Source organism: Trachymyrmex septentrionalis, unplaced genomic scaffold (assembly GCF_001594115.1).
Source record: "Trachymyrmex septentrionalis isolate Tsep2-gDNA-1 unplaced genomic scaffold, Tsep1.0 scaffold20, whole genome shotgun sequence".
Taxonomy (NCBI): domain Eukaryota; kingdom Metazoa; phylum Arthropoda; class Insecta; order Hymenoptera; family Formicidae; genus Trachymyrmex; species Trachymyrmex septentrionalis.
This window is the reverse complement of record NW_017305180.1, coordinates 731,913-745,435: the sequence shown is the minus strand read 5'-3', so window position 1 is coordinate 745,435 and position 13,523 is coordinate 731,913. Positions and strand designations below refer to the sequence as shown.

The 13,523-nt window shown below is 33.8% G+C and overlaps 1 protein-coding gene across 1 annotated transcript in view; it reads left to right on the top strand.

Moving 5' to 3' along the window:
- The window catches only part of LOC108747744 (plexin-A4), a 184,888-nt gene that overhangs the window by 164,027 nt on the left and 7,338 nt on the right, over positions 1-13,523 (top strand). Inside the window, exon 3 of the mRNA XM_018485440.1 lies at positions 10,348-11,079. Coding sequence (XP_018340942.1) covers positions 10,348-11,079 — 732 coding nt within the window. The remainder of the gene's footprint in view (positions 1-10,347; positions 11,080-13,523) is intronic.

Genomic DNA, 13,523 nt, shown 5'->3' with positions numbered 1-13,523 from the left:
TTTTCAGTGATCAGACGAGAACTGATAGTTTTGAACGTGATATGGAAGTTGCCCGAGAACTTCGATTATTTCAAAACAAATAAATGATCGCTTTAGCTCTCCCTCTCCATCTTTAATTTTGATAAAAATACACTTATTTATTTGCACTTATCATAAAGCATTAAACCATTGCATGAAACTCTTGTCTATTATTTATAAATCTGTTCTCTTTATCATCGCACTGAACTACATAAAAATTTTTTATTTCAATCATTTTTTTATATATATTTATATAATATTATTTAAGTTATTTATTGTCAATTTATTTTTATCTGTGTATAAACGTAATAGTTTTAAAAATCCACAAAGTCCAATCTATAAATTATTAAAAAAACGCATTATATTTTTAAATTAAATTTATATCAAACTTATATTCAAAGTGAACACTTTAATTGTACCTAATGGCAGTTACCGTCGCAAAGCACAAATTCGAGCAACACGTGATTGTTAGTGTAGCGCTAAATTATCTTTCGTATATAGTATAAAAAAATCTTACTGGCACTCATCTCACCCGACGACGGAGAGAACGGGGGCGAAGATAATTATAAAATAAATCTTTAGAAGGAAAGCGGAATGAAGTGCGTTAATAAATTGGGTGGAAGCTGGTAGATGGTAGTAGCAAAGCCATAAAGATGAAGCGGAGAAAAGCTATGAGGCGAGACGGTGGATGGAGGGAGGACTCGAAGGCGGAAGAGATGACGAAGAAGAGAAGGAGCAGAAAAAGATGGAGAAGAAAGAGAGTAAGAAGGGAACAATGAAGAAACTTCGACAACCATTGTTTCTGTATGCTAGACCTGTTTTGGGGCTAATGAATTCCATTATAGGAAATCTGGAATATAAAATAGATTTTGCTATTTTATATACATATATGTACATATATATATATATATATATATATATGTACATATATATATATATATTAATTATACACACATATATAAATCGTCTAATGGGTAATTATCGATTTTACCCTTCCCTCTCTATTTTTACATCAAAAATGCAGAAATATATTATAAACACGACAATCAAATATTTTATACTACTGACTTTACGATTCAGGATATATTTTCATTATTTCACTGAGCAATTTCATCGGTAATATTAATAAAGAAATATCTGATTGTGACACGAGAATGGGCGCGTCGGTACTTGCTGTTCATATTTGCACGAGATTATACGTTTAAATCTTCATATAATTGTATTACAATAATCACATTAAATTGTGATAAATCGGATTATTATTGAGGCTAAATTGATTTTTAATATATTTCCTATGATTGATTCTCTGCAGGAATAATTACAGCGCTTTTGGACATAATGAAAAAAAAATACTATAATAATTTGTTTTTATCAGTATAGATGATGAAAATACAATATAATATAGTTGTCAAATTTATAAATTATAAAAAATTATTTGGTTGAATATTTAAAAACGTGTTAACAAATATTTGAGTAAAAATAATATAATATCTAAATGATGTAATGTAATAATTTTATTTTTTATTTCCAATACTTTTTATTTTAAGTTTACTAGAATTTGATATAACGCGAAGATTATTTTTATTATAAGACAAAATGTAATATTTATAATATATAAATATGTAATACTTATAATATATAAATGTTAAACAGTTATTAAAAAATGCAACATTTAGATAAATTTACTGTAAGAAAAAGTGCATTTTACTCAAGTTAAAAGATAAAAGAGTCCACGGAAATGAGAAGTGCAGCGAAGTACTCTAAAAGTGATGGGGAATTAATTTGATGATGTGTTTCTTATAACAGTTTCGACATTTTACTGGAACGAAACTTTCCTTTTAGAAAGCTATTTTTTTAGATTGTCATGCATAACGAACGGCAGGATGATAGTAACGTGTGAACGTGAGTTTGCAATCGCGCTTTGATCGCGCTACTGGCAAACGTTTATTTAGCAATCGTTTGGGTACGGCTCATTGAAAAACCATTTATATCATGTATTCTCACGTCTTAAGATTCGCCGACTGTGTTCCTCCGCGACACGATTTTTGCGTGACTATCGCATCGTATGGTCGTTAGCGTCCGACGGATGGTATCGAAGGCTCCGAAATGCGTTAGCCGCGCAAAGTATGATTTATAGGAAAAATCCGATTAGCTTTATTCTCAGCTCCAGTACATATCTCCTCACCATGGCTACCCTCTTTTCATCATTCTTCCGCAACTCACCCTCTTCGCGTGGATTGGAAGACGAACTTATATACGGTTCATTTCTCATCATCCTGGATGAATGATTTGTTCCATTGTCAATGAAAATTTTATTAGACATGCATCATACTTCAGTCATCTATTAATTTCCGATACATATAGGTATTCATAGTCAGTTCTTATATTTAAGATCGTTTTAAATAGAGTCTTAAGATATAAGCCAATCCGAATAGTTTAGCATCGGCATCTTAAGATGATTTTAAAATAAGAACTGACTATGAATATCGATTGTCATTCTATTTGTGAATAATTGTAGGAGGCTAAGCGAGATATTGCAAGATCAAAAATACATATCCATGCATCCAGGGCATCTCTCCGTATAAAAGTGGTATTCTAGCACAATGCGGGGGAATCAATTGATCCGCACGGAAAAGATGTCGACTGTATTAATTTCTCTTGTGCTTCCGCGGCTTCGTCGGGAATGAAACCTCGGCGATTCTTTCCCCTCTCCCTGTTCGCCTCTCAGCATTTTGTTCTGGGATTGTCGTGCCGCTTAATTAGAGTTTGCAAGATGAGATTTTTTTTCCCGTGTTTCAATAGCGATTCCATTCGACGATTCGATGGCAATTAATCTCGGACGTTGTCGAGGAACGGACGGAAGCGCAGGTAAATATAGTGGAGAACCCTTTATTCGGGGGAAAAACCGATAAAAAGTTTGCAGCGTTATTCTGGATTCTTGCCATCACCTCCCTTCCCTTCGTTGCCTTCCTCGCATCTCCTCGCGCCGAAAAACAACGACAGATTCGAATAATGAAAAATTGTTGGTCGACTATCGGGCGTAACACCGCGACGTACAATCGCATTATGTCACCTCCGGTTGTTTTATACCGGAATGGATGGTGAAAACGGGGGATGGCAAAGGGGCGCGGGGAGCATAAGGGTGAAACACATTATGCGCGCGCTTTTACCAACGCCGGCGACCTGGTTATTACATACTGTGAGTTCATTTATCAAATCGTGGGATAGCGAGTTCTTGCGCTTCCATCATGGGGCCGACTAAAAACGCGATTCGTCGGCTATAAATGCGTACTGTCGGCCGTCGCTTCTTATCGGCGACAATTATCGCCGGGAAACGATGATTCGCACGTGCGGCATTTTAATGACACCCACGGATAAATCTCCACAGCTCTGTTAATTTCAATTTAATGGATTTCTCAGTCTTGCGATTATTTTTCGTCACGTCGTTATCGCCGAGATATATAATTTAGTGTACGTTCAACGTCTGACCTTTTAGAACCCATCAGCATTAGCGGCCTAAGCTACGTATTACTATACTGTGTCGAAGAATTAGAAATAATAATGAAAGAGAGCTAAACCTTAACGGATTTGTAATCAACACATTGCCAAATGCGTAACGATCTTGCAAAATAAACATTGCCACGTACTAATGATACAGTATAAATTGCATTAACACATTTCAATTTTACTTTTATCTTTCTGCATAAATTTCTTAATTATTCATTGTTATAAATGCCATAGCAAAATTTTCTTAAAATTATATAACACGCAAAATTATATATCTCTTCATTATATCTCCTTTAGAAGTTGAGTTTTCGAAAATTGCTCGAATATTGCTAATTAATAAAGTGCTCTTTACTATCAAATATCGCATCTTGCTGATTGTGAGTATTCTGTGTAATTCTATCGAAGATACGGCACTGATTTATCAATATGTTGGAAGTAATGTCGCGAAAGATTGTCGATTTCATCCGTTTCTGTCAAATCATTATTTTAGCCTGAGGCGTCCCTGGTATCGAGCTGTAACTCAACAACATACGGATAATGTAATCTTTGCTGTATTGTATTTGTGCATCAGAATCTCGTGACGATCCACAAGGTACGGATTTCTCAGACTAACGGTTCACTTTCACCGAAGTCAGATTAGCAATTCACTGCCCCTTTTTATTCTAAGGCGCTATGATTAGAGTTGCGTAATGCTAATAGAAGCTTGTTTCACGAGAATACGTAAATATTTTCATTATTTGCATTAATTAATTTAAGTTTGAAACGACATTGGTTCAACTTGTATTATTTGAAGAAATAATGACACGTAAAATTATGATGACAAAGTACCATTGAAACGAAAATGAATTGCATTTTTTTCTTAACAGTTTTAATGTTTTTTTAATAATACAATTATTTATTATTTTAAATTATTTATAAAATAATCTGCATTATCAATATTCATTTTATCTCATTAAAAGTTAACAATAAATATTTAATAGGAAAATGTATTAATGTCATTTTGAATAAGTGAGAAGAGACGCGTTGCATCACAAGAGAATTCCATTTGTTTGAAGTTGGGATGTAAAATTGTTTAAGTTAAATATTTCTATTATAGTGTCAAACTAGGACAATATTGGTATAAAATAGAGAGCAGTAACTTTTCCTATTAATATTAGATACAGATAATACGAGAAGAGAGTCATAAATGATGAATGACGTGGATTTTATGTCATACAAAAGTTTCCGAGATAGATCCATTATAATAGGACACATTACATCCCGTATTCCTTATGCAGGGTTAATCCGAGTTAATTCTAATCGATTTCGTGCATTCAAGCTTCACTGTATGAACGCGCATTTGATTCGCTAGAAAAATCGATAAGGTTCATGAAATAGGATTCTCTCGGAATCTCTCAGCGGCGGAATACATTTGTGCCACTGTCGAATGCTTCTCGGAGACATTGTCTGCCCACCACCCCCCCCTCCCCCCTCTCGTTGCTATAGTTGAGTGGCGGTGAGAAAATCCCTCTTCTTTTCTTTCTTCTCGCATCCGCGAGAAGAAATCCCAGCGATGGTGCGGCGAACCGGTCGAAGAATGCATTTAAAAATTCCGAAGAGACGCCAGTCGGGGTGAAAAGAGGAAGGGTGGAAGATAGAGAGGGATGCATACGTAACTCGACGTATAATCACCGCGTCGAAACGCAATCGCGACGGCAGGAGTACCTCCGGATTTAATCGCATCGCACCCCGCACCGGTCCTGTTGTTACTACCTGTCACTGTTCCTTGAGACATTCTGACAGGATGCAAGAACGTGCCTCGAGTCAAGTCCTTGTTGTGATCATCGCTCTTAAATCCCTTTCACATCGTCACCTAACGTCTCTACGGTGCAGGAATTTTCTATCGGACTTCGATCGCTTGCGGCAATCTTTGAGTAATGAGACTAAATATTTTCGGATTCAAAGCAGGAAATTTTATTAAGGAGGAGATGAGTAAATAATTAAAAGCAATTTGTTAATAGCAATTCATTTTTGTTTTATAATGCACTTGTTTCCTCTATATTTATTATCCAAAATTATCTTCATATTTATTCAAAATTATCTTTATATTTTCTAATTTGCTAATTTTATATTTTAAAATTTTTTTTCGAAAACTTCTTTTTATGATTTATCATTGTGTGAACAATGTAAAATATGAATCAATTTTAGTGTTCAATTATTTTTAATGAAACTAGGGAAGCTATAATAATGCGCCTGCAGATAACGACCGTTCTCACGCTCTCATTAATTATATAAGGAACTTTCCAATAAATGTAATTCGTCGTTCATAAAGCTCACGATATCTGTAACATGTACGTTATCAGTAATTAACGATTGATTACACCGCTCGGCTGACAATCCATCGTTTCCTATATGCGCCAGTAGAGACAAAGACATATCTCGTTAATCGCGCTCGGTCTTGTTTAATATGCAACGAACTTAAGGCGTGGATTTTACCGTGGCATTAATATGCGAGCATCTTACGTGGGACGCACGAACACGCACAACTTGAAATCGATTCAGGAATGTCGACGTTCGATTCGCTTTTTATCGGTCAATCCGACGCACTGATCAGCATTGCCCACGCAATACAAACGCAAGGATAGATGCAATCGCATATGCCAAAAAAAGTGGAAGCGCAACCAGCTCGTTAATTAAAACGTCCGCCTACCTCTCGGTAGCGTCGTGATTATTATTTTCCTCACATTAAAACGTCATCGATTGAGTCGAGACGCAAAAGATGGATATCTTATTTTCCGTCTTGCGTTTAATTCCTTTCTTGTTTTTTTCCTTTATTTGCTCCTGTAGGCTGTTTTTCTTTTACATCTTGGTATTCGCTTTGCCTTTAAATAATTCCCCAATTTTGCTTTAATTGACGTAGTACATGAAATACATAATTAGAGAACAACAAAATGACAAGATTTTGACAAGAACTTAACAGTTATTATTTCGATTTGAAATAAAACTCTAATTTAGTAATACTTTTAATTGAGTAATATTTATTATTCTCTATTAATATCTCTCGTGCACAAAAAAAGATAAAGATTTAACTATTATTTTTGATTAATATAGCATCGTGTTTTATGAATTGGAATAATTATTGAACATTTATCTTTTTCGTGACTTAAATTGTACCTATAGAATTTATGAAAATTTAAATTTTAATATATCGAATTCCGTTTGTTATTTGTACTTACTAATTAGCGTATTATATTTTTATCAAATTTTCTTACGTTTATTACAGCTAATTATTTTTTACTCTTCCTTTTACCTCCAAAATTTATTTTATTGTCATTTTTTTGCATCTATTGTGCTTGCGATCATCTGCACGTAACTTTCTTACAAACAGCTTGCCTACGCCTTGTCTCCTTCTTCTTCATCATTACCAGGTACCCTCTTTGCGTTTGCGTCTGCCACGATGCTTCTTCCATTAAGAAATAATTTCTATCTGCTCCTCCGTCTCCTCCCTTCGCTCTTAACCCTCCTACCGGCTCATCCTCGACCTCGACGACCTTGCCTTTATCCCCGTGCGTTTATTAAAGCCTCTTTGTACGTCGACGTTGGCTGAGGATTTGCCGAGGCCGAATGACGCGCGAACATCGCACTCGCGTTAGCGTATACCGACGCGAACGAAATCACGCTAAAAAGACCAGCCGCGGATACCGCGAGTGAACCTTAGAATTAACAACCACCACTAACACTCGGTAGCCTGATAATTATTATTATTATTTCTCTCCCGCTTCTCTCCAACCCGCTTAGACGCAAAGATTGTAACATAGTTACCGCGCCGTGATTGCCTGTCTTAAGTAACGACTCATTACTCGGCCAGAGGTCGAATGCTGATCGGTACGTAGTGGACAGCCCTTAGCCCTCACTTAAGATTCTTCCAAACTTCACTATGCCACGATATTTCTCGACATTTCAAGGCAAGATTGAATCAACTTAACAATATAAGTTCTTCCGGAAGACACGAAGGTCACTTGACATAAAATATTGAGGTGCAATTAAGTAATTAGAACTTATCGTAGAACTGGCAGAACTTTCGAAAAATATTATAATTTATATAAAGTATTAATTAATTTTTTTATTACGGATTTATTAAGGATTTGAAAATCTCTGTCTTATTCATTTAGATTAATCTAATTCCTGCGTTTATATTCATGACTATGGGGAATTGTCAATGATATAAGTAATAATCCATTCCTCTACCTATATTAAAAGGCATTAATTATTGTTCTAATGAGCATTGTGGAATAGACGAACAGATGTTTACCAAATTGCGGCAAATTGCCTGTTGGCTCGATTCGCGCTGCGCGACGCGACTTAATTAATATTTGTTAATTAAATCGGAATAGTGACTACACGCTGTGCGTTTACCACGAACTTCGCTTCACTCTCTCAATTCAATTTGTTGTAAATTACACACGAATGCTTAACTATTCCATTTCTGCTTTGGTAGAATAGCTCGTTTCCAGTACGTCAGTGTGTACGTCTTTTTCCATATTACATTACATTAATAAACTACGGTTTAAATTGTGCCAATATTAGTGTAATGATGTTGAAAAATGTAATATTTCCACTGCACTTCCTAAAAGAGAATGACAAACGTTCTTTAAAATTTACGAAATTGAAGAGATTTACAAAATTGATTAATGAAATAAAAAAAATTACATATTTAAAAAACTGAAGGACAAATTTGATTACTTAGCCTATTAAGAATTTGCGGAGCTAATGCGTTATATTACCGTGGTCTTTGTATAGAATCTTTAGGCTGATAGTAATAATTACCAGATGAGCAGCGAATACCATTCTCAGTAAATTTACTACATACATTAGCGAAGCTAAACGTCGCTGCTAAAGCGATCCACGTCTTGCTTTGATATGATTACTGTTATTATTATTTGAAAGAATGATCTTTTTATTAGGCCCGCGATTTTAGCCCTCTGGGACTTCCATTCATCGTCATTTCGCTATCAATTGAAAGCGAGGGACGTCGCGAACTGAGATTTAATTTACGATCCTTTAACCACGACCGCGAATGAGATTCGCGGTGAGGTCTAAGAAAATGAACGCTACGCGAGTGCACCTGGCAGAGATGATTGTATGTACTGTGCTCGCCCATGAAAAAAATGTGACGCGTTGAGAGTCTCACGTTAAAATAATAGCGTGCAAATTGTATCTACACTGTTACTTTTGGTGGCTGCAATCTTATACCTAATGTCCAGTGACCACTAGTCGGTATTGGAATTAAAAAACCTATACAACAAATATACGGTATCCACCTGGGAAATTTACGGGAATGAATTTACGTGACGATGTAAATATCCACGTCACTTCCATAATACGAAAGTAAAATTCACCGCTCTGTCGAATGTTGCAGTCGCATTATTGTATGCCATTACTATTAAAATCGGTAATACGTCGGCAAGGGACTGTACGTTTCAATATTTTTGGGAATGTTCACTATCGTGGAAATGGGGAAAACGGAATATGCAATGAGAGGTCATCACCGAACTAATATCGATAATTAATACCCAATAAATACTTAAACGGTAGGAACATTTACTCCACGCTAGCCGGGTTAGCAGTTGTTCATAATTTCGTTGTAAATATTTAATTCTTCATTCCGTTCGTGTCATCCTCGTTTCGTTAATACAAGAATATTCTGCCATATATATGGTAAATATATTATACAAGCCTGCAATCATTAACTGCAATCATCAATGACTGTCTCTCTAATTTTACACAAATTCGCCAATTATTGTAAATCCCCGATTTTTTAATTAGCAATTGAAAAATTGTCGACCAAGTCAGACTAATTGTATGAAACTCGATACATGTACGTCAGTCTTCTTCAAATTATTAAAAATAATTATATTTTAATGAGGTTTTTGTGTCACATAGTCTCTGACGTGATAAGAATGCATTACTTTATCCTCACTAAATAAATTGAATTGGAATGAACAGGAAAATTAAAGGAATTTTATAATAAGCTGAGTGAAATGTACAATTTTATATTGCAAAATTTTATGAACATTCTGAAATTTTTTAATGAAAAATTTATTAAACATTTATAGATTTAATTTTATCTATTTTTCGTATGCAATTAAGTAAAAATTTAAATTATTAAAAATATTACAAGTGGAAATTAGAACAAATAACTCAAATAATAAGAAGGAATCCTATTTTCGATCAAAGCGTATATTAATGTTATATAATATATCATTCTATACAATATATTTATATTTCCACGAGAAAAAAACGACTCTGTTGAAATATTAAAAAATTTAGCTATTTAGGATACAGATCTGAAAATAAATTGGACCATCAAAATAATTATGTAACTTAAGCATGAAGAGCAACGCTGCAAAAGGTTTTGACATTTAACAATTCTAACAATCAGCTCGAATATCCTACATGTGATTATTGTGATAATCCAACGAAATCATTTTCGGATCTGTTTCTCTATCTTATATAACTACAACAAAATTATTTTTTCCATATAGATTTACAAATATATTTTTCATGGTTTTCTAAACTGCGCTAATTCATATTGTTGGACTTGAAATGCAATCGTAAATTGGAAATATTACAATTGTCAATTTAATAGATAATGAATATTATTGAACATCAAGAATTTATTTGACCGAAATAGGGAATTCTGTCTCTTATTTGATTAAAAAATGTGTAAAAAATGTAATTGCTCCTTTCTGTAATTGGACTATTCTACCTACAATAGTTTAATTAAAATAAATTAACTGCGCTTATCAATTTGTATAAAAAATTTGTATATTCCTGTTGCAGGTGGTAGTAGAGAGCTCGACGTTGGCATTGGAGTACGGTGATCTTGAGATTGATCCTGGTTCTCCAGTGAACCCGGATCTGCTATTCGATTCGCAACTGATGCATCTTTATGTACTGACGGAGAAGAAGGTCTCAAAGGTCAAGGTGCAGGAGTGTTCGGTTTACAAGACGTGCTGGGACTGTCTGGGCGCCAAAGATCCATATTGTGGCTGGTGCTCGTTGGAAAACAAGTGCAATCTGCGCAGCGACTGTCAGGACGCGGCTAAGGATCCACTCTATTGGATCTCCTACAAGAGTGGTAGATGCACAACGATCACCACTGTCACACCAGACCAACTACAACGCACGACTGCCAGGACTCTCGAGCTCGTCATTGAGAACCTGCCGACGCTGTCCGGGCAGTTTCTGTGCGCATTTTCCGCCCTCGACAAGACTCTGATCACGAATGCTTCGCGAAAGTCCTACGGCGTGAACTGTACCACACCGAGAACCGATTTATTGCCATCGATACCGCCGGGCCGACACCATTTCACGGCCAAACTGTCGGTTCGGATGACAAACGGGCCCGATTTGGTAGCGACAAATTTCACTTTCTTTGATTGCAACACGTATAGTTCTTGCACACAATGCGTATCATCGAGCTTTCCATGTGACTGGTGTGTTGATGGCCATCGATGCACACACGATACGGCGGAGAATTGTCGGAACGACATTCTTGTCACGGGAGTTAGCGTAAGTATCTTATTATTTATCTTAAGAAAAAATTAAGCGATATTTTTATAAACGGTCAATAGAAGATTTCGAGTCAAATAATATATATGTATGTTTCCAAAAAACAAAAAAAAAAAGAAATTTTCTCTTTAATCCTTATTTAAATTTGAATAAACGATTTAAATAATGGAAATGGACTGGTATGTCTGATGAATACAAAATTTTGTAATTGACCTCCAAATTGTATTTATTCAAAATTTTCATTAAAAAAATGTAATCATATATTTATTCAAAATTTTGAGTTTTTAAAAAATATTTATTCACAAAAAAACTATGAATATTTAACGAGTATTTATATTCATTTAAACATAAACTAAAAAAAATCCAATAAGCAATCGTTATCTCTTAACTATAACTGGTATTTTAATGACTTTAAGTAAAAAAAGAAATGAATTTTATTTATTTTTATCATTGTAATATTCAGATTTTATAAAGGAAACTTAGAAATTTTGAAAAATATTTTAGAAAGATGTACATTTTTTACTTATAAATCTATCTATTTGATAGAATGCCATATATATTTTGATATAATTCCGGTTATATGACATATAAATATTTTATAGAATATCTTGGGCACGACGTTCATTATGGATATCACTGTGGATATTAAAATCCGAGATATATTATTTATTCTCAATAAAAATGTCTTTATTTAATCTATAGATTAAACAAGGACGCCCTCGGACTAAGCGCACGGTGTAATCGTAGCCATTGTTTTTATAGATTTCTGTTTTCTCTTGTAGACTTGCAAGCTATGTGCAGATAATACAGAGTAAAAGTGAATACGGAATGAAGATATTCGTAATTATATTTAAAAAATATTCATTCAAATAGAATGAAAAAATATTTATTCGTTGACGAATAAAAAAGAAATATATTCAAATGAGTATTTTCATTCATTTATTCGAATATTAGGTGTATTTATCAGACACACTAAAATGGACTATAAATCTTTTAAATAACAAATGATATACAAATATTAACCTACTTGATTGCTCCGTCGTCATTCAATGTTTTTTTCTTTTTCCTCTTGTTTTATTGCATTCGCATAACACAATATATTCGCGAAAATACGGTTAATAATAATTGCGCTTCAATTATTAGAGTATGACGATCGTGTACCATTTTATGTACTTCCAACATTGACAATAATGCACAATTGCACAAAATATTATTAATAAATAATACTAAGTGCCGCTTCAATTGACTCATTTAATCAAATAACTCGAGCGTTACTCTGCGCTCGCGCTCGTGCATTCGGAAATTGTAATTGCATTTATCATGAATTGTAAAAAATATGTAGCGCAACGTGAGATGTATTCAAATATAAATAAAGCTAAAGGAATATACGATGAATACAAAAAGTATTCGTACAGAGGAAATATCTTTAAAAAAAACTTTAAAAAAAAATAAACATTAATTAACAATTTATCAACAAAAAATAAAATAAACTATATATTCCTCAAAATTATTTTACGTACAAAGATGTGAAATAATTAAACTATATTATCTTAAAGTAAGCGAAAATAAAAAAAATTACTTTTTTTGGACCCACAAAAATTCGAACAGTCGAGAAATTTAACTTCTCTAAAATCACACAAAACTGTTTTGTTTAGGATATAACATATTAATTGTATATAATTTAATGTCTTTATGTTTATTTTTTACAAATAAGGCTTTTTTAATATAAATTTATCCTGTACAAACTTTTTGTACTTGCTGTAATTATTGTATATATAACGGAATAGTAATTTATATGAATTCTATCTTCTACGGTCTCAATCTCTAAAAATAAATAAATATATAACATGTGCGAAATATTGTTTCGATAAACAGTCTTTGCTCCAATATTGTCGCGCACTATGAATAAATTGTAAGAGCTATTGATTGTGCGGATCGATAATCGCTAATTGGTCGGAATATTCACATTACGAAGAATAATAATGCGACGACACGCGGAGTGGCTTATGCTGCTGTCTGCCTGCTTCTGTATTAACCGCATGAATGGTAGCGTACCGACCTTGCTTATACATCGACCCGCCGTATGCTACATAAAACAAGGCTGTACGCCAACCAAAATGTTGTCACCTCGTTCCGAAATATACTACGGTTTATCAAATAAACACGGGTCGAATATGTCTTTTGTATTCGAAATCGATTTCTGAAGAGCTATTATTATTCTTGCATTTTGATTTCAATCGATTCGCGTCGTCTAAATTACGAACATTATCTACTAGATTTGAGAACTTTATCAAAACGTAATGAAACGTAAGGAAAATATTGTTACTTGAATTTTAATTGAATGATTTAGTCTAACTTTGATTTACAGATTAGATATGTGCATTTTAAATCCTTGCATCAAAATATATAATAAAATAAATTATACAAAAATTTAATAAGTTTAT